At 42.6% G+C, this 22,308-nt stretch overlaps 2 protein-coding genes and 1 pseudogene across 2 annotated transcripts; all 3 read right to left on the bottom strand.

Annotated features, from left to right (window-relative positions):
- Positions 1–3,010: 3,010 nt before the first annotated feature.
- LOC139910203 (G-protein coupled receptor 4-like) lies at positions 3,011–5,281 on the bottom strand. The gene is made up of 3 exons (XM_071897428.2): positions 5,123–5,281; positions 4,526–4,710; positions 3,011–3,806 (listed from the first exon to the last, which is right to left on the bottom strand). The coding sequence occupies exons 1-3, from the start codon at positions 5,279–5,281 to the stop codon at positions 3,257–3,259; spliced, it is 894 nt and encodes a 297-aa protein (XP_071753529.2). The 3' UTR covers positions 3,011–3,256.
- Positions 5,282–9,694: 4,413 nt separating this feature from the next.
- LOC139929740 (uncharacterized) lies at positions 9,695–12,345 on the bottom strand. The gene is made up of 3 exons (XM_078288637.1): positions 12,166–12,345; positions 11,320–11,507; positions 9,695–10,256 (listed from the first exon to the last, which is right to left on the bottom strand). The coding sequence occupies exons 1-3, from the start codon at positions 12,343–12,345 to the stop codon at positions 9,695–9,697; spliced, it is 930 nt and encodes a 309-aa protein (XP_078144763.1).
- Positions 12,346–18,949: 6,604 nt separating this feature from the next.
- On the bottom strand, positions 18,950–22,000 carry LOC144542351 (uncharacterized; annotated as a pseudogene).
- Between the last annotated feature and the right edge of the window lie 308 nt (positions 22,001–22,308).

Below are 22,308 nucleotides of genomic sequence, written 5' to 3' on the forward strand. Positions count from 1 at the left end.
ACCGCTTCTGAAAATCACTCAAGACCGGTGTGAGCAGTGTCCACAAGCAATCAGGAGTGAATGCGAGTACGGTTTATGAGTAGATGCTGTTAATGTGTGATTTCTAGCATTAGCGGTTAGCTTAGCACAAATTTAAATTGGTACTGTGTTGTCGTTCTTTGGGCTATCAACACCAAACTTGGTACAGTCCCTAAGGGTGTTATCGCTAATGTGCCCACCAAGTTTCATAGGCCACTGTGAAGTGGACTTCTGACAGATTGAATAATGTCAGAATCTGATTGGCTAATATCTCCACCATTTTTTGCCCAATCATTACGAAACATTTTATTTTTGTTTGGGCATGTGCATGGACCATGCATTCCAAATTTGGTGTCATATGGACTCATGGTTCAGAGAATAAGATTGTCAAAGGTTTTACAAAATTTCAAAGATGTCGGCCAATCTACCGAGACGGCCCTCATGGGTCCCAAGGTTATTAATGTTAACGAAAACTAACGAAATAACGAAAACTAGGTGTGAAAAAACATTTTCATTAACTGAAATAAAAATAAAAACGAGGCTTTACAAAAAAACGATAACTAACTGAAACTGTATTGTGTGTTTACAAAACTAACTAAAATAAACTAAAATTATAGAGAAAATGTCTTTACTTTTTGTCTTTGTCAATTTATTTCATACATAAGCCTAGTATTTTGGGTGGATATGAAATCTATCTTCCAATTTTTTTGGAATCTCGCCCCTGATAAATACCCCATATTACAAAAAAAGACTAAAACTAACACTGAAACTAATAAAAACTAAACTAAAACTAAGCATTTTAAAAAACTAAAAACTAAACTAAACTAGCAAACCCGCTTTAAAAACGAATTAAAACTAAACTGAAATTGAAAACAAAACGTCAAAACGAAATAAAAATAAAAACTAATGAAAAATGCAAAACTATAATAACCTTGATGGGTCCTTGAGGCAAATTTATTCAGCATGCAAAATGACAGCTATATAGCAAGTTTCAAGTGTCTAGGTCAAACGGGGCGGCGGGGCTGACCATTTAAAATTAGCTGCATGTTATAGCGCCCCCCTGTGGCTGAAATGCTACTAAATCGTTTGGACACTTGCTTACCGGGGTGTGCTGTGTGTGCAGCAAATCCAAGCTACGCTGTGAATACCTAATAATAATAAAAAAGCTATATTTATAGATACAGAATTACAAACAAAAGGCTTACAAGATAAAGTAAAAAGTGAGCAATAATTCAAAGCATAAACAGTAAATACAGAAGAATGTCTTAAACGAAAGAACCGGCGTGCTCAACTCACAGTCTTTAGAGTGTAATGGGTGCCGACCCAAAAATCACAAAAATAACAAATGAAGTCATCAGCACTCACAGATAAGTGTATATCACTTCTTTAATGATGCACAGCAGCAAAAAAAAACGGACGCGTTTCAGCCCTAGGCTTTCCTCAGCGTTTCTGAGGAACTGAGGAGTGAGTGCTGACGACTTCATTTGTTAATACAGAAGAATGGGCCTAGCCCGTTCTCATCGGCAGGTTTTAGACTTTTTAAAGGTCCCATATTCTCCACTTTCCAGTGTTTTATTTTGTGTCTTGAGGTCCATTCAAAGCTGTGTGTGTGGTGTCATGAACCAAAAACACTCTCAATCCATTTTTCCACGTTCATTTTCCAGCATCTCTCTGAGCCTTACCAAGAACAGGCCGTTTCTGTCGCCGTGTCTTTAAGGCTCATTAATATTAACGACCCTCTGTTCTGATTGGCTAACCGTTTCAAGAGTGAAACGTGAGACACCATAGACACGGCAGCTACAGACAGCGAAGCAAAAACTGTCCAGTAATAAACAATGACAACCGCTCAACCACTTTGAAAAAAACACTTTGTTAGTCTATTATTTCTTACAAAAATGGGCAGCTATGGGCAAACGTGCGTCTTACCCACCCAATTAAAAGTTAACACTTTCTATGACGCCCATGTCTATAATGCATTATAAACATACTTATAATGCGTTATAATCTGCTTATAGCACTGTATAATTATAGTTATAAGCACTCATAAATATTCATAATTCTTTATAACAATAATCATAACACATTATAAAGCATTTTATAATGACTTACAAGGTCAAGTATCATAATACTTCATAATTGCTGGTCACTCACTGACATTTTTTTTTCCGCAAGGATCATAGTGCATTATAAGTATGTTTATAATGCATTATAGACATGGCCGTCATAGAGATGCACGTCCAGACGAACTGTGAAGCCAGTAGTTCTCCTGAGCTATGATGAGCCCGGAAATCCTTCGAACCGGCCGCTCACTATCCAACACCATGGGGTGGTCGTTCAGTTCAGTCTGAACTCAAAACCTGGAGATGACCCTGAAACAGCCTCACACCCCCAGTCTTCAACCTTCCTAACTGGGCTGACGACATGTAATTTACGTACGTGAATTATTTCAATTAACAAGACCGATTATTTGCCAAATAAAAAAAAAAAAAGTCAAATACAACGCTATGACAGTATTACATTATTACTTGGTGCACCCAGTGTGATGACAACATGAACAGCAATCACCCAGCAACACTTCTCTGCTCCGTTACTGAAATACTGGGACTAGAATAAACTTGTTGTGTAAGGAAGCCTTTGCAACTGCGGTAGCTCATCTATGCGTGACAAAAAAATACTTTTTTTTTGTTGTCGAATGTTTTAGTTACAACTAGACTGAGCTAGCAGACCTGTGTTTTGTGTAAAAGGTTTGGAATTGATCAAGTTTGCCCAGAAACTGCTCTCTCTCTAGTACAGAGTGAACCTAGCTCCACCTAAGGTTTGTAGCGATATGTGTTTCTAACGGCAATGACAAATCTATGCTGACAAAAAATATTTTTCCTGGTGAATGTTTTAGTTACAGCTACATTGAGCTGGCAGAACTGTGTTTTGGATAAAAGGAATTTATTACGTTTGCCCCTCTCATGCACGCCCATGAGCCTCGGTTGGAAGGAGGAATTACGGGAGGGAGCACAGAGGGAAGAGCGGGGATTTTCTGTTGTGTACTTTAAAATTCTTGCTAATTTCTCCAAAGTTGCCGACCCCAGCTTCAACTCTGCTCTCAGGTGTCAAATTGCCAACAGTTATCAACGACTCCTCTCTAGGTGGTGGGAGGCTCCTCCCATCTCTTCTCTTCACCTCCTCTTTTCCCTCCATCTGTTCCCCCTCCCTCCCCCTTCTCTCTCTCCCTCTCCTCCTCTTCCTACACGGAGCTGACCCTCCCTGCGGTATCGTCATTCACGGTGTTGATCAGTCCCTGCTCTTGCTCTCTGGTCATCCTGCACCGACACAGGCAGGCCAGCAGCTTGTCTACGGCTCCTTTCCTCATGAAAACACACAGAACCAAGTCCACAAGAGGACTGAGCTGGAGGAGGATGAGACCCAGGTTATGATCAAAAATTATTGAATGTGTTGTTGCTGCCAGGAACCAAATGATCAGGGGCAGGAACAGCAGTGTGTAGTTAAGCAGCACCAGAACCAAGACTCCCACGATTCGCCGTTTCTCCTCAGAGGGGACAGAGATGGAAGCAGACAGAGCTTTGAGGGTCCCAGCCAGGAAGAAGATGAGCAGGGGGAAGGGGAGGAGGTGGAAGATGGAGAGGAGGATGAGTGGGACCAAGGGGCCAGAGCTGGCAAAGATGATGGCAATGAAGAGTATGATGCAGAAGGCCCAGACCATGATGGAGACCACTAGAGAGACCTTCAAGTTTCCTCTGAAGCGGTACCACAATGGGCAGGCGATCACCAAATACCTGTAATACAAGATAGATAGATAGATAGATAGATAGCCCAGTTAAATTTAACAAAGGTGTGAATTGTTGTGTTGTATTGTCATCACTACTGGAGTGATGACAATACACTACTGCATTAATTATGCATTAGTCAGTGTAATATTGAGGTATCAAGCCTGGTAGGTAATAATAGGCATTGGGTAACAATACTGTAACAACCTCATTCGTCTTCTGAACTAGAATATGGAAGTGCTATTTAAATGAGTGAAGGAAAGGACCGGCAAGCAAATGTTTCTAAAGTATTACATAGCAATTATTCAGTAATCATTGCACAACTACATTAATGTAGTACTGTTATAATACTCTAGGGTAATATTGCTAATTATACCGCTGTATTTACCGGCATTTAACCAAGAACTTACTCATTATAATACAAACAATTACTTATTACCAGAAATTACCAGTTATGTTATGCAAATTTCTATGTAATAACACAGTTGTCACCCTGTAATTTGTCCTATCATTTTTTAAAGGGTCTTATTAAGTCACATGGTCATAATTATGGCCATATGATTGTTATTCCTTATATAAGTTGTGGCTTGTGGCCTTCTGTTTGAGCCTTGTCTAAATGAATACCTTTTCAGTCCATTCAATTATGGGCCCTGTTGAAAGGTGTTATTCATAGATAGATAGACAGATGGATGCATCAGAAACACACAAACACACAGATGGTTAGCTACCTTTCCAGGGCTACACACACCATGAAGCCAAGACTGACCATCAACCCAATTTCGTAGATATAAGCGATAACAGAGTGGATGACTCCCATGGGTGCTGCCTCCCGGATGGCCAGGCAGCAGAACTGGATGAGGTCGGAGACGAGGAGGTTGATGACGTAGATCGGAGCAACCTGGCCGCCTCGCACCTACAGGAACAGTGACAAAAATAAATGAATGACCCGATAAAGTAAAACAAAATTTATTTGAGTGAGTATATGATTTGATCAATGAATGAATGCACAAATAACTGAATGAATTGCCTGCAGGTATGAATGTTCTAGGACTAAGTACTAAGACTCCAGTCTCAAGTGAATCAGAAAAGGATTAAGTGGGTAGAAAATAAATGACTGTGGTGCTTGAAAACTGAATCACCTTTCATGGCCAATTCATAGTATTCTTTCACTACACGGCCATCTTGGGGGGAAAATAACAGGTGATTGTAATAAATTATAGGTAATTACAATCAAATGACAGCCACAGCCAATGAGCTGTTTATATGGGAGAGGAACTGCATGTGACATAATGGGAATACTATGAATAGATAAATAATTATCGCACCAGGGAAACCAGAGCATAGATGGCCAGCAAGGTCAAAGGAAGGCCGATGGAGATGACGATCCATGTGGTCACACGTAAGGCGGTTGAGAGGTCAGTCTGCAGCTCGACATCTTCATATAAGTCGTGCTCTAAGGTTGTGTTGTCGTACAAATCTTCCATTCTTCAGAGTGAGACCTGTTGTTGGGGATAGCAGATCAGGGAAAGGTGGGGGGGAGGGGTTATTTATTTTATTTCATTTATCCTTTATTTTACATCCCATTGAGATTCAAAATCTCTTTTCCAAGGGAGACCTGGCCAAGAAATGGCAGCAGGGGTTACACAATAAAACATACAAAACAGTACAAAAAAAGAGAAATACTAAAATATGTACAATTAAAAAAAAGATCACAACTTAGATCAGAAACAGGAGCACACATCTTGCATAAGACTGTGGATAATTTGAACTGCTTTAGGGGAATAAAATGGTCGAGCTGGAGATTTGACTGGAGATTGTTCAAGACCAGGGTGCAAAATAATCACCATAATTAACACCTTTTCACCAAAAACAGTTAATGCAGGATTGTGATCTTAGACTATAGGCATTGCTGGAAAATTGGAGTGTGGTCAAATAAGAGGGCAGTTTACTGATAATGGTTTCTTAGCCTCTACTCAACATTTCTCTTCCTACCACCACTACTGCTGCTACTACCAGAGAAATTTGTGAGGAGACACAAGTTCACATAAACTTGTCCTCACTGCTAAACAATAGATAACATAGTTAATAAAACCACAGAAGAAAGGGACTTGGCATCTAGGCGGCAGCTGCACTTTCTAATACAGCGTTCTTGTGGAAGGAACTTAAGACATGAGGAAGGGGACATTTTTTTTACTGAGGTGCAATGCTATGGCACAATTAGAATCACCATGAATACTTCATAAAAAACAGAAAATGTAAATCAAGAAAAAGGTTAGTTTTATATCTGAGAGATAATAATAAATAAATAATATAATAAAACTTTATTTATATAGTACTTATTAAAACACAGTTACAAAGTGCTTTACAGAAACAAAGAAAGACACATGAATAAAAAGTAATTACATAAAAGCATACATGGTAAGACATCTGAGGGTTAAAATCACATGACTCATAAAAGACTTCAGAATTCAGAAATAATGCCCCAGCAGACCTGCAGGATAAGAACTAAAAGATGAGGTGTAAAAATGAAACAAATCACAGATTAAAAAAAATGACTCAAAGAAACGGAAAAGTGTATTTTTAAAAGTGATTTAAACAAAGACACCAACTTGGCTGAGCTGATTTCCTCTGGCAGGTTATTAGTCTGGGGGCCCTAATGGAGAAATCACGATCTCCCTTTGTTTTCAACCTCGCCTGTGGGACAACCAAAGGACCTGTGCCCGAGGATCTTAGACTGCGCCTTGGCTCATATGGGGTTAAAAGCTCTGAGATATAAGGAACCAGCCCTGAGAGTGCTTTAAAAGTGACTAATACAATTTTAAAATCAATTCTGAATTTTACTGGAAACCAGTGGAAAGGCTAAAATAATGTGCTGCCTTCTCTTGGTACCAGTCTGGCTGCGGCATTTTGAACTAGTTGTAGTCTGGATATGTTTTGGAAGCTAAGACAGGAGTATAAGGAATTACAGTAAAGTGTTTGAAAGATAAAAATGCCTTAATCTTAGAGGGTCTTCTGAGTTGAAGGAAGCAAGGACTGTTCCACTTTCTTGACAAGATTATCTAGGGTTAAACATGACTCCCAAATATCTGCAGCTAGTTGTAACATTTGTAGAGAGAGGGCCATGACTGCTATGGATGTCGGCACGAACTGAAGGCAAACCAATGATAAGAATTTCAGATTTATCACTACTGAGCTGTAGGAAGTTGAGTGACATCCAGCACTGAATATCCAGAAAGCAGTTTTGTAAAACGGTTATGAATTAATGGGGAGATATAACTGGGTGTCGGTGATATATCAGATGTCTGATATCAAATCTCTAAGGGAGCATGTGACCACTTAGGTTGAATAGGCATCATGCTATTCACTACTGTTACTACTACAAATTATAATAACAGTAATAATGAAGTTAGACATTAATTAAAAGCAGAACTGAAAAAGGAATAAAACAGGCATATACAACAGCAGTAAAATAGCTAAAAAGAAAACTACTATCAGGGAAAAATGATCCCCTCAGTATCTGGATTGATGCTCTGAATCAGATGTCTCTGTGAATACAAGTCTTTATTCCTTACACACGTACATGGAGAGAGGACTCTGGCATGTTAGCCATGCAATCGTAGAGCAGTCTCTAAAGAAAGAAGATCTTAAGACTTTCTTTTATACAGTGTAACAAACATCTTAAAAATAGGTGGGTACAGCCTGATTATAAAATGTTCCACACTAAGTTCCTCTTTATAAACTGATTTCAACTGATTCTTCACATACATACAAGTCTGTGGTTTAGACTGTTATAATTTTTAGTAAGCTGACATTTTAACCTCGTGATGCACTCTCGTCTGTGGCCGTTACTTAAACTAGTAACTTCCCATCACCACTTTCACATGTTGCACACCATACACACTTCACATGCTGTAGAGGGCTCTTTTGTGCTTTTTTACTATGACATGGTAAAGACAATACACACAGTCTTATTCTATCCTAAAGTTATCTATTTCTATGTTATTTATTTCCCACACTACATGTAAGTCTATCTATGAAAAATATGTTCTAAGAAGCGACTGCATGAATTGTAATGTATGCTAAATAATAAAACATAAAATTTACGTTTTGAAAGCTGCTGGACCACAACCTGAATGTGCTGCATCCGCCAAGGTCCGCTGTTTCTTCATCTGCATCCAAACAGCCAACCTTCAGTTATAGTGTGAAAAATCCCCCACAGCAGCTTCCTGTTCCTACATCTGCTTCTTACAAACAGATGACAATGTTTTTGCGAGGACTGGAAAGATTTGACATTCATCTGCAATAAGAGAAAAGCTGATTGATTTCATCATGTAAATCTTCCTCTGGTACTTGTACTAAAAATCCTCCTGTCAAAAACCAAAAAGTTTGTTTTCTCCCTGGCTCTCAGTTCTTTACCTAGCACTTCTGTATGATACTCTGAGGACACAGGAGTATCTTTATTGATGTGTTTTGTTGACACTGTGGCTCTGACTGTAGCAAACTATATGAAATTAAAAACTAATGTAAATTAAACTAAACTAAACTAAACGAACGTAGATGGTAACTATCCAATCAACAACATGAGATAACGAGGCAAAAATGTATTTCAAACATTTCCTGGTAAATTTTCTGCTGAGGCAACACTGCTGCTTTCTAGAGTCATCACAAAAAACTGCAAAGGCTGCAATTAAATTACATTTCTCACCATGAACTTCCCATGCTGAGACATTAAATATAAAAATGTAGCTGGTATTAAATCATATGTTAGTTACAGGGGTTATGCGAGGCTGTGCTGTTATCAGTATTACCTGCTATTGAAACTACTGTGGCTGAACTCTGGCTGTGAACTCAGACACCATGTGTCCTGTGTCAAGAGGCTACAGGATAATACTGATAGAATTCATCTTACTGTGGCTTACAGTTTAAGACAGGCTGTGTTTACAATGCTAAAACCATTCCTGTGAACAAGGAGAAATTTATCTGGACCAAGCATCATTTTCAAAACAATAATAATAATAATAATAATAATAATAATAATAATAATAATAATAATAACAATAATAACAATAATAATAATGATGCTCTTTATTTATAGATACAGAATTACAAACAAGTAAACGTGGTTTACAACATTGAGTAAAAAATATGAGCAATAATTAAAAACATAAACAGTAAATGCAGAAGAATGGGCCTAGCTTTATCTTATCAGCAGGTCTTAGAGCCTCAGAGCCTGATGGAGGAAGCTCCGTCTCCCTTAGTCTTCAACCTAGACTGTGGAACAACTGAAAGAGCCTGAGGATCTCAGGCTGCCCATAAGGGGTTAAAAGCTCAGAGATATAGCTATACACTTGTCCAAAATGTGCTTTAAAGGTGTTCAATAAGATTTTAAAATGAATCCCAAATTGCATTAGGAGCCAATGAAATGAAGGTAAAATAGAGGTAATAAGCTGTCTCTTCTTAGTTCCTGTTCAGAGTCTGACTGCAGCATTATGGACTCACTGTAATCTGGATCTACTCTGCTGAGTGAGACAGGTGCACAGGGAGTTACAATAATCCAGATGTGACAAAATAAAAGCATGGAGAGCAGTTCCCAGGTGATTAAAAGACCAAATTTCATATCATTCGGACTTGTGATGTTAAAATATTCAGTTTTGATGTGTAATTGTAGCACCCACTCTTGGGCTAATCAGTGTAATTATGAAGATGCTGGAACACAGGGATGAGATTTTGTCAAAATCCAATTGTCCCTGGAGAAAAAAATGATCTCTACTCTCACAGTTATCAGTGACTCTACTCTAGGTGGTGGGAGGCTCCTCCCATCTCTTCTCTTCACCTCTTCTTTTCCCTCCATCTCTTTCTCCTCCCTCCCCCTTCTCTCTCTCCCTCTCCTCCTCTTCCTACACGGAGCTGACCCTCACTGTGGTATCATCATTCACGGTGTTGATCTGTCCCTGCTCTTGCTCTCTGGTCATCCTGCACCGACACAGGCAGGCCAGCAGCTTGTCTACGGCTCCTTTCCTCATGAAAACATACAGAACCAAGTCCACAAGAGGACTGAACCGAATGAAGATAAGATGTAGGTCAGGATGTAAAATGGAATGAAAACTGAGGCCATTTGAAATTGTTGTCGCCAGGAGCCAAATGATCAGGGGCAGGAACAGCAGTGTGTAGTTAAGCAGCACCAGAACCAAGACTCCCACGATTCGCCGTTTCTCCTCAGAGGGGACAGAGATGGAAGCAGACAGAGCTTTGAGAGTCCCAGCCAGGAAGAAGATGAGCAGGGGGAAGGGGAGGAGGAGGGAGATGGAGAGGATGATTATTGCGCACAAGAAGCCCATCACAAAATAGATGACAATGATGAGGACGATGGAGAAGGCCCAGACCATGAAGGAGACCACCAGAGAGAACTTGATGGTGCGTCTGAAGCGGTACCACAGTGGGCAGGCGATGACCAAATACCTGTAATAGATAGATAGATAGATAGATAGATAGATAGATAGATAGACAGATAGATAGATAGATAGATAGATAGATAGATAGATAGATAGAAAGTATGTCTGAATGATATATTGTTTCAGCATTGTTATTGTGAAGTATGCAGTGTAAGGCAACTGGCCCATCAGTCACGTCCAGGTTTTCTTTTAGACATTTGTTTTGCCGGCCAACATGGCTGGTAAGATTTCAGGATTCTGGACAAGCAGAACATTTAGTGGACACATGTTTTAAATAGGTTAGAAAACATTTAAATAGCAATACACAATACAAACCAAATGCAGTGATCCAACAAATGCTTTTAAAAGGGGCCTAAAAACCTTCCTTTTTAACAGAGCCTTTCCTTAACTTTGTGTTGTTGTCTTTTTATCTCTTTGTTTTTATGCATTGTCTATAAACCTTTCCTTTTTAATCAGGCCTTTTTTTCCCTTTGTGTTGCTTTTAATGATCTTTGCTGTTGGTTCATTTTATCTGTTTTTGCATCTGTTTTTTTTACTCTGTAGCACTTTGAGATTTACTTGTCATGAAAAGTGCATTACAAATTAAATGTATTATTATTATTACTTAGTTATTGTTCCTTACTATTATTACTGGTACTTTCAAACTTGACAGTAAATACAACTTGTCGTGAATTCAAGTAGTTTTTAGTCTGAAATAACAAAACACACCCTGAAACAAAAGTAGCTTTTTTGGTGACTATTTGTAAAACCAAGTGGTGCAGAGCTAGAGGAGAATATTCAGTTATGTAATTCATATTGTAATGTAACGTTGTGAAAAAGTTGTTGTATATGTGTGACACCTAAATGTTCAACAAAGAGTGAGAATGTCACATCTTGGCATCTTGGGTATCATGTAAAATTCAACTTTCCCATTTGTGTTTACCACTTTATTGGGCTGTTCAAATACGCTCTAGCCGTAATTACAATATTTCCGACAGGATTTGAACGCAGAATAGAAGTAGATAGATAGATAGATAGATAGATAGATAGATGCTTAGGAAACACACAAACACACACAGATGGTTAGCTACCTTTCCAGGGCTACACACACCATGAAGCCAACACTGGCCATCACCCCAATTTCGTAGAGAGTATAAAGGAAAACAGAGTGGGTGAGTCCCCAGGGTGCTGCCTCCTGGACGGCCATGCAGCAGAACTGGATGAGGTCGGAGACGAGGAGGTTGATGACGTAGATCGGTGCAACCTGGCCGTCTCGCACCTACAGGAACAGTGGTAGAAATAACTGAATGACCTGAGAAAGTAGAAATAAATGTATTTGAATGAATCAATTAAAAAGAATGAATTAATGAGTAAATAAAAGATTGGAGGAATGAGAAAATGCACAAATAAATGAATGAATGCATAGATGTGTAGATGAAATAATGGTTGAACAAAGACACAAATAAATGAAATACGTGAATCAAGGCTTGGATGAAACAATAAGCAGAAGTTGACAGAATAAAGATGATTTAATAAAATGCTACACTGTAGTGCTTAACAGGGCCGACACGGTGGATCAGTGGTTAGCACTGTTTCCTCACAGGAGGAAGGACGCAGGTTTGATTCCCTGCCCTGCTGTGAGGAGTTTGCATGTTCTCCCTGTCACAGCGGAGGTTTCCTCCTACATTTCAAAGTCATGCAAGTCAGGTGGATTAGACACTAAATTGCCTGCAGCTATGAATCTACTAGGAAAGGCTCCAGACTCTAGTGAATCAGAAAAGGAATAAGCAGGCACAAAATAAATGAATGTGGTGCCTTAAAAGTACTGAATCACCTTTCATTGCCTATAGACAAATAACAGAAAGACTGATAGACAAAGATAGACTGATAGACAGGTACACAGACAAATTAATAGATCTCAATCACAATTATTGTACCAGGGAAACCAGAGCATAGATGGCCAGCAAGGTCAAAGGAAGGCCGATGGAGATGACGATGCATGCCGTCACACGTACAGCGGTTGAGGAGTCATCATATACATAGTCATCATAGTCATCATAGTCATCAGAGTGTATATAGTCGTTCTCTAAGGTTGTGTTGTCGTACAAAGCTTCCATTCTTCAGAGTGAGACCTGTTGTTGGGGACAGCAGGTCAGGGAAAGGTGGAGGGTTTCTTAGCCTCTACTCAACACTTCTCTTACTACCTCCACTACTGCTACTGCTACCAGAGACATAGTGCTCCCCAAATTGTTGAGGAGACATAAGTTCACATAAACTTGTCCACACTGCTAAACAATAAATAATAAAACCACAGAAGAAAGGGACTTGGCATCTAGGCGACAGCTGCACTTTCTAATACAGCGTTCTTGTGGAAGGAACTTAAGACATGAGGAAGAGGAAACTAAAGTTGTTTACTGAGGTGCAATGCTATGGCAAATTAGAATCATCATGAATAAAAAATAAATATCAGAAAAGGAAAAGCAAGAAAAAAGGTTAGTTTTATATCTGAGAGATCTCGGATATCAAATCATAAAGGGAGCATGTGGACCCTCAGGTTGAATAGACATCATGCTATTCCCTACTGTTAATACTACTGTTACTACTACAAATAACAATAACAGTAATAATGAATTTAGGCATTCATTAAAAGCAGAATTGATAAATGAATGAAACAGGCATATACAGCAGGACTAAAATAGGTAAAGAAGAACAAACTACACATAAGCCTATCTATAAAAAATCTGTTCTAAGAAGTGACCACATGAAATTTCTTGTATGCTAAATAATAAAACATAAATTTACGTTTTGAAAGCTGCTGGACCACAACCTGAATGTGTTGCATCTGCCAAGGTCCGCTGTTTCTTCATCTGCATCCAAACAGCCAACCTTCAGTTATAGTGTGAAAAATCCCCCACAGCAGCTTCCTAGTTATCTACATCTTCTTCTGATGAACAGATAACAGCTTCTTTGCTAGGACTTGTCAGATGTGACATTTCCTGTAATAAGAGAAACGCTGATGATTGATTCGATCATGTCCATCTTCCTCTGGTACTTGTACTAAAAATCCTCCTGTCATGTTTAACAAAGTTTGTACCTTTTCTCCCTGACTCTCAGTTCTTTACCTAGCACTTCTGTATCATACAGGATTACTCTGAGGTCACAGGAATATCTTTATTGATCTGTTTTTTGGCACTGTGGCTCTGACCATAGAAACTAATGCCTACCATACATTAGAAGACATTTACTCTGACACTGTCTCACATTTTACAACAATTTGTCTCAAGTCATGAGTTGTTAGTCCTAGAGCTGCTCACATTTTAAGATTCTGTTAAGACTGAGAATCATGCAGCATCACGTTAAAAGACTCCAGCAGGATTTTTCAGAGATTTGGAACTAATTCCTTGCTTGCATCACACAGGTTTTCAGTGCATGTGAAGGATTATACAGGCTCAAAACACTGATAATGGACTATGTTTGAGTGTGAATGAAGCTACGGCATCCCCCTCCTTCACCATCTACACACACACACAGCCTACAACAAACCACAACACAACACTTGAGAGAGAGATAAAGAGAGAGATAAACTCTCGTTTACTCCACAGCTCCACCAGTTTGACGGTCCAACGGAACCGGGATTTACGCTTCCCCGCCAGCATCGCCGTGTTTCCTCCTCTGTCTGTCTGTAGAGCCTTGTCACCTGTCACTGTTAGGGGTTGTTTTCGTGGACCCACATGCAGACACGGACAATTGGTAGATGAAAAAGGGAAAAGGTTTATTGGAGGTTGGAATAGGGTTAAGTGAGACGAAGGCAGCAGGGTGGAGTAGTGGAGACGATCAGGACTGGGCTGGCTGACAAGCAGATGAGCAGGCGGGTTAGCAGGAGAGCGGACAGGCTGGCTGGTGGACAAGCAGATGAGTGGCAGGCAGGCGGACAGGCAGGGAAGCTGACAGACTGGCAGGAATGGCGTGGGCAGGCGAAGAGACACACAGGGAAATCCTGGACACAGGAGAAATACGATCAAACGTCCAGGACAAGGAACACAAGAATAAACTCTGATATGAGAATGCAGAGCGACCGAGAGTGTGTCTACCACAGGTGGAACAATCTGGTGATGAATGGATGGCAAGCCAGGCTAGATATACTGGTGGTGATGAGTAATGAGGTTCAGGTGTGCAGGTAAATCCGGAGCCCAGGAGCTGGGGGGAAGAGAGAGCCACGCCCACGCCACACACTCTAACAGACACAGACTAACACAGAGAGACTGACCAGGGAGGCGGAGACACAAGGGAGGCAGGGAACACAGAGAAACACAAGGAAAGCTAGAGTCACGGCAAGAGGACAGGACCCCCCCCTCAACGGGCGCCTCCTGGCGACCCACCAGGCTTATCAGGATGCTCACGGTAGAAATCATGGATGAGAGAGGGGTCCAGAATGTCACGCTTGGGAACCCAACAACGCTCCTCAGGACCGTATCCCTCCCAGTCCACCAGAAACTGGAACCCCCGGCCACGGCGGCGGACATCCAGGAGTCGTCGGACAGTGTAAACCGGGTGGTCGTCGATCATCCGAGGAGGCGGAGGAGGGGCGGTGGGAGGCGACAAGGGACTGGAGGAGACAGGCTTTAGAAGAGAGACATGAAATGTGGGATGGACCCTCATAGAGGCAGGCAACTTAAGGTGCACAGCAGATGGATTGACGATCCTCTCAATCTCAAACGGACCCACATAACGGGGTGCCAACTTGCGAGATTCCGTCAACAGAGGTAAGTCCCGGGAGAAAAGCCATACCTTCTGTCCCGGTTGGTATGCTGGCGCGGGGGTCCGGTGGCGATTGGCAAGACGCTGGTTGCGGTCCGCCGAGCGGAGAAGGGCGGCACGAGTCGCCTTCCAGATACGACGACACCGCTGGAGGTGGGCCTGCACCGTCGGCACCGCCACTTCCTCTTCCTGAGCAGGAAAAAGGGGAGGTTGGAAGCCCAGAGAGACTTGGAAAGGGGTCATACCTGTGGCGGAGCTGGTGAGAGAGTTGTGGGCGTATTCGACCCAGGGTAGGAGCGAGCTCCAGCTGGACGGGTTGCGCACTGTGACACACCGAAGAGCTGCCTCCAAATCCTGGAAGTGGTGTAATCCAGGTGGAGGGAAGGATGGTCTCAGGCTCAGAGGAAGATCTCTCAAGGGCAGACTGGCGGGAGAGGGCATCAGGCTTGACATTCCGGGAACCAGGGCGATAGATGAGGGTGAAACTGAAGCGGCCAAGGAACAATGCCCACCGAGCTTGGCGAGAGTTAAGTCGTTTGGCGGAACGAAGATAGGACAGGTTTTTATGGTCAGTCCAGACAATGAAGGGATGTTCGGACCCCTCCGGCCAGTGTCTCCACTCCTCCAAAGCCAGAACCACCGCCAGGAGCTCTCGATTCCCCACGTCATAGTTACTCTCCGCAGGGGAGAGACGTCGGGAGAAGAATGCATAGGGATGTAGTTTCATGTCATCTGCAGCACGCTGAGAGAGCACAGCCCCCACTCCCGAGTCTGAAGCATCCACTTCCACCACAAACTGCCTAGAGGGGTCTGGGTGAATCAGGACTGGAGCGGAGGTAAGGTGGTTGAACGCGGTATCAGCCTCGGGAGTCCAAGAGAAGAGGGAGACTGTGGAGGTGAGCCGGGTTAGGGGAGCTGCCACTCTGCTGTAGTCTTTGATGAACCGCCTGTAGAAGTTAGCGAATCCCAGGAATCGCTGGAGTTGCTTCCGAGTGGTAGGCCTCACCCACTCCGACACTGCCTGGATCTTGGCCAGATCCGTCTTCACCTGTCCCTGCTCAATGATGTAGCCCAGGAAACAAACAGAAGACTTATGAAACTCACATTTCTCGGCTTTCACAAACAGCTTGTTCTCAAGTAGGCGACGGAGCACTAACCGCACATGCTGCGTGTGTTCCTCCAAGTCACGAGAGAAGATCAGGATGTCATCCAGGTATACGAAGATGAAGCGGTTCAGCATGTCTCGGAGGACGTCGTTGACGAGGGCCTGGAAGACGGCGGGAGCGTTGGTCAAACCGAAGGGCATCACCAGGTACTCGAAGTGTCCCAGGGGGGTGTTAAACGCCGTCTTCCATTCATCTCCGTCTCGAATCCGAATGAGATGGTATGCGTTCCGGAGATCCAGCTTGGAGAAGACCGTGGCCTGTTGCAGGGGCACAAAAGCAGAGTCAATGAGAGGAAGCGGATACTTGTTCTTTACCGTTATATCGTTGAGGCCACGGAAATCGATACAGGGACGTAGGGTGTGATCCTTCTTCGCCACGAAGAAAAACCCCGCTCCTACGGGAGAGGAGGAAAGGCGAACAAGTCCGGCAGCCAGGGAATCGTGAATGTACTTCTCCATCGCCTCTCGCACTGGACGAGACAGGTTGTAGAGTCGACTGGAGGGCAGAGGAGCACCAGGTAGCAGATCGATGGCGCAGTCATATGGCCGGTGAGGAGGTAAGGAGAGGGCCCGCTGTTTACTGAATACCTCCCCCAAATCATGGTACTCAGCGGGCACAGAGGAGAGATCAGGAGGCTCAGGTGAGGGAGAGACAGCGGACTCACCGGGAGCCAGAGCAGATTGGAGGCAATGAGAATGACAGAAGACACTCCCACTCACCACAGACCCCGTAGACCAGTCTATATGCAGGTTATGCAACTCTAACCAGGGCCGACCCAGAACCACAGGAGCGAGAGGAGAGGAGAGCAGGTGGAGCTGAGTGGCCTCCCGGCGGTTTCCTGAGATGAGGAGGTTGAGGGTTACAGAGCGGTGGGTGACCCGAGCCAGGAGTCTGCCATCCAGAGCATTAGCGTCCAGCGTAGTAGGAAGAGCCTCAGTGGATATACCAGCTTGAGAAACTAGTGTGGCGTCAATGAAATTAGCATCGGCGCCGGAATCAACCAGAGCAAGCACAGGGATGGAATCTTCTCTCCAGAGCAGGGAAGCATGGAACTGCATACGAATGCGGGGAGTTGAAGAGATGGTGGTATGGCTCATCAGTACCCCCACTGTCACTGACGAGCCTCCTCTTTTGGCCAGAGCGGACATGCTGCCAGGAAGTGACTGTCCTGACCGCAGTAAATGCAGGCGCCGGTCCTCATCCGACGTTGATGTTCCGCTGGGGAAAGACACGTCCGGCCCAACTGCATGGGCTCGTCCACGGAGACAGCAGGCGACTGGCTGGCGGTCGCACCGAGGGAGGCTGACTGGTTAGACCTGCTATGGGAGGGGAATCTAGGTGTGCAACAAGGAGATGAAGCGGAAGAGCGGCTAGCTTTCTCCCTACGACGCTCTCTAAGGCGGTTGTCAAGCCTGACTGAGAGGGAAATGAGAGAGTCTAAACTGGTAGTCTCATTCCTAGCCGCTAGCTCATCCTTAAGGCTTTCGCTGAGACCGTTGAGAAAAACCCCCTGCAATGACTCCACATTCCACCCACTCTCTACCGCTAGAATTCTGAATTCCACTGCATATTCAGCTACAGACTGAGAGTTTTGACGGACGGAAAAGAGCCGTTTAGCGGCGTCCTTGCCTCCATTACGAGAATTGTTTTTCAGGGATGGGATCGGGAGAGCGCCGCTTTCAAACAGCGAGGGAGGAGACAAGCTAGTTTTAAAAATAATGAAAAGCTACTGAATGGGTCGGGAGGAGCTTCGATTCGGTCCGAGTTTGACAGGTGAAAACAACAACAGGGCTGCCTGCATGTGTGCCTATTTGTTTATATCATTATGTCTCAAAAAAATCTCCACGTATCATACGTTAGCTTCAGGATTGCTTATAGGGTCTGAAATTTCTTATTGCAGGTTTAAGATAATATTAAACATGTTTAATTTTGTCGTACGAAAAAGACTGCATTAAGACTAATAATAATAATAATAATCACAAGCTTTATTTAAAGATACAAAATTACAAACAAGTAAACGTAGTTTACAAGATGAAGTAAAAAATATGAACAGTAATTAATAACATAAACAGTAAATGCAGAAGAATGGGCCTAGCTTTATCTTATCAGCAGGTGTTAGAGCCTCAGAGCCTGATGGAGGAAGCGCCGTCTCCCTTAGTCTTCAACCTAGACTGTGGAACAACTGAAAGAGCCTGAGGATCTCAGGCTGCCCATAAGGGGTTAAAAGCTCAGAGATATAGCTATACACTTGTCCAAAATGTGCTTTAAAGGTGTTCAATAAGATTTTAAAATGAATCCCAAATTGCATTAGGAGCCAATGAAGTGAAGCTAAAATAGAGGTAATAAGCTGTCTCTTCTTAGTTCCTGTTCAGAGTCTGACTGCAGCATTATGGACTCACTGTAATCTGGATCTACTCTGCTGAGTGAGACAGGTGCACAGGGAGTTACAATAATCCAGATGTGACAAAATAAAAGCATGGACAGCAGTTCCCAGGTGATTAAAAGACCAAATTTCATATCATTCGGACTTGTGATGTTAAAATATTCAATTTTGACGTGTAATTGTAGCACCCACTCTTGGGCTAATCAGTGTAATTATGAAGATGCTGGAACACAGGGATGAGATTTTGTCAAAATCCAATTGTCCCTGGAGAAAAAAATGATCTCTACTCTCACAGTTATCAGTGACTCTACTCTAGGTGGTGGGAGGCTCCTCCCATCTCTTCTCTTCACCTCCTCTTTTCCCTCCATCTCTTCCCCCTCCCTCCCCCTTCTCTCTCTCCCTCTCCTCCTCTTCCTACACGGAGCTGACCCTCACTGTGGTATCATCATTCACGGTGTTGATCTGTCCCTGCTCTTGCTCTCTGGTCATCCTGCACCGACACAGGCAGGCCAGCAGCTTGTCTACGGCTCCTTTCTTCATGAAAACATACAGAACCAAGTCGACAAGAGGACTGAACTGGATGAAGATGAGACGCAGGCTAGGATCAAAAATCAGACCATTCCAACTTGTTGCTGACACCACGGACCAAATGATCATGGGCAGGAACAGCAGTGTGTAGTTAAGCAGCACCAGAACCAAGACTCCCACGATTCGTCGTTTCTCCTCAGGGGGGACAGAGATGGAAGCAGACAGAGCTTTGAGAGTCCCAGCCAGGAAGAAGATGAGCAGGGGGAAGGGGAGGAGGAGGGCGCTGGAGAGGAGGATGACTGCGAAAATGGGGTGAAACATGTCCATGAGAAAAAGCAGGACGATGGAGAAGGCCCAGACCATGATGGAGACCACCAGAGAGACCTTGATGTTTCGTCTGAAGCGGTACCACAGTGGGCAGGCGATGACCAAATACCTGTAATATAAGATCGATAAATAGATAGATAGATAAATAGATAGATAGATAGATAGATAGATAGATAGATAGATAGATAGATAGATAGATGCATCGGAAACACATAAACACACCCAGATGGTAAGCTACCTTTCCAGGGCTACACACACCATGAAGCCAACACTGGCCATCAACCCAATGAAGTAGATATAAATGATGATGCTGAAGCGTCTCCTGGATCTTGCCTCCAGGACGGCCATGCAGCAGAACTGGATGAGGTCGGAGACGAGGAGGTTGATGACATAGATCGGAGCAACCTGGCCGTCTCGCACCTACAGGAACAGTGGTAAAAATAAATAAGTGACCGGTGAAAGTAAAAATAAATGCATTTGAATGAATTAATCAAAAGAATCAATGAATCATTGAGTGAATAAAAAAGATATGAGGAATGAAAGAATGCACAAATAAATGAATGAATGCATAAATGTGTAGATGAAATAATGGTTAAACAAAGACAAAAATAAATGAAATACGTGAATCAAGGCTTGGATGAAACAATAAGCAGAAGTTGACAGAATAAAGATGATTTAATAAAATGCTACACTGTAGTGCTTAACAGGGCCGACACGGTGGATCAGTGGTTAGCACTGTTTCCTCACAGGAGGAAGGACGCAGGTTTGATTCCCTGCCCTGCTGTGAGGAGTTTGCATGTTCTCCCTGTCACAGCGGAGGTTTCCTCCTACATTTCAAAGTCATGCAAGTCAGGTGGATTAGACACTAAATTGCCTGCAGGTATGAATCTACGAGGAAAGGCTCCAGTCTCTAGTGAATCAGAAAAGGAATAAGCAGGCACAAAATAAATGAATGTGGTGCCTTAAAAGTACTGAATCACATTTCATTGCCTATAGACAAATAACATAAAGACTGATAGACAAAGATAGACTGATAGACAGGTACACAGACAAATTAATAGATCTCAATCATAATTATTGTACCAGGGAAACCAGAGCATAGATGGCCAGCAAGGTCAAAGGAAGGCCGATGGAGATGATGATCCATGTCGTCACACGTACAGCGGTTGAGAAGTCTTCATATACATAGTCATCAGAGTGTATATAGTCGTTCTCTAAGGTTGTGTTGTTGTACAAAGCTTCCATTCTTCAGAGTGAGACCTGTTGTTGGGGACAGCAGGTCAGGGAAAGGTGGAGGGTTTCTTAGCCTCTACTCAACACTTCTCTTACTACCTCCACTACTGCTTAAGACATGAGGAAGGGGAAACAGAAGTTTACCGAGGTGCAATGCTATGGCAAATTAGAATCATCATCAATACATCAAAAAATACCAGAAAATGAAAAGTAATAAAAGCAGTTAGTTTTATATCTAAGAGATGTTGGATATCAAATCTCTGATGTTAGTCACTGCTGTTAATACTACAGTTACTACAAATAATAATATGAATAAAGTTAGACATTAATTAGAAGCAGAATTGAGAAAGGAATAAAACAGGTATATACAGCAGGACTAAAATATGTAAAAAGAACAAACTACATGTAAGCCTACAACACATGTAATGTGTTATAAGAAATTGACCACATGAAATTCAATATATGCTAAATAATAAAAGATAATTTTATAGTTTGAAAGCTGCGGGACCACAACCTGAATGTGTTGCATCTGCCAAGGTCCGCTGTTTCTTCGTCTGCATCCAAACAGCCAACCTTCAGTTATAGTGTGAAAAATCCCCCACAGCAGCTTCCTATTTACCTATTTCTGCTTCTAATGAACAGATAACAGCTTCTTTGCTAGAACTTGTCAGATGTGACATTTCCTGTAATAAGAGAAACGCCTATGACTGATTTCATCATGTCCGTCTTCCTCTGGTACTTGTACTAAAAATCCTCCTGTCATGTTTAACAAAGTTTGTACCTTTTCTCCCTGACTCTCAGTTCTTTACCTAGCACTTCTGTATCATACAGGATTACTCTGAGGTCACAGGAATATCTTTATTGATCTGTTTTTTGGCACTGTGGCTCTGACCATAGAAACTAATGCCTACCATACATTAGAAGACATTTACTCTGACACTGTCTCACATTTTACAACAATTTGTCTCAAGTCATGAGTTGTTAGTCCTAGAGCTGCTCACATTTTAAGATTCTGTTAAGACTGAGAATCATGCAGCATCACGTTAAAAGACTCCAGCAGGATTTTTCAGAGATTTGGAACTAATTCCTTGCTTGCATCACACAGGTTTTCAGTGCATGTGAAGGATTATACAGGCTCAAAACACTGATAATGGACTATGATGTTTGAGTGTGAATGAAGCTACGGCATCCCCCTCCTTCACCATCTACACACACACACACACACACACACACAGCCTACAACAAACCACACATGCACAACACTCAAGAGAGAGAAATAAAGAGAGAGATAAACTCTGGTTTACTCCACAGCTCCACCAGTTTCTCCTCCAGTTTGACGGTCCAACAGAACCGGGATTTACGCTTCCCCGCCAGCATCGCCGTGTTTCCTCCTCTGTCTGTCTGTAGAGCCTTGTCACCTGTCACCACAGGTGTGGATGTCAGCCAAAGACAGCGCTCCTATTGGCTGTTGACAGTGTAGCATTATAAATCGCGTCGTTGACCATCACACACGTTTAGAGCAAAGACTAAAGACTTAAAGATAAACTAAGCAATTTTCCGACTACTAGAGGGTGACAGAAACCGCAACACATTTGTAAATGAACCCACAGCAAAGCTGCTGGACTACGGAAGCCCCAAAAGACAAACCTAGTGAAGGACTGTGCATAAAGGCCAATAGCTAAGAT

The sequence above is a fragment of the Centroberyx gerrardi genome, chromosome 15 (genome assembly GCF_048128805.1).
Source record: "Centroberyx gerrardi isolate f3 chromosome 15, fCenGer3.hap1.cur.20231027, whole genome shotgun sequence".
Classification (NCBI taxonomy): Eukaryota; Metazoa; Chordata; class Actinopteri; order Beryciformes; family Berycidae; genus Centroberyx; species Centroberyx gerrardi.

What these genes read in the sequence shown, in the direction of transcription:
- LOC139910203 (XM_071897428.2), bottom strand. Translation starts at nt 5,281, where the DNA reads ATGGAAGATTTGTACGACAACACAACCTTAGAGCACGACTTATATGAA. An exon ending in TCTATGCTCTGGTTTCCCTG is followed by an intron (nt 4,711 to 5,122) that starts GTGCGATAATTA and finishes CTGTTCCTGTAG; the next exon opens with GTGCGAGGCGGCCAGGTTGC. An exon ending in GTGTGTGTAGCCCTGGAAAG is followed by an intron (nt 3,807 to 4,525) that starts GTAGCTAACCAT and finishes CTTGTATTACAG; the next exon opens with GTATTTGGTGATCGCCTGCC.
- LOC139929740 (XM_078288637.1), bottom strand. Translation starts at nt 12,345, where the DNA reads ATGGAAGCTTTGTACGACAACACAACCTTAGAGAACGACTATATACAC. An exon ending in TCTATGCTCTGGTTTCCCTG is followed by an intron (nt 11,508 to 12,165) that starts GTACAATAATTG and finishes CTGTTCCTGTAG; the next exon opens with GTGCGAGACGGCCAGGTTGC. An exon ending in GTGTGTGTAGCCCTGGAAAG is followed by an intron (nt 10,257 to 11,319) that starts GTAGCTAACCAT and finishes TATCTATTACAG; the next exon opens with GTATTTGGTCATCGCCTGCC.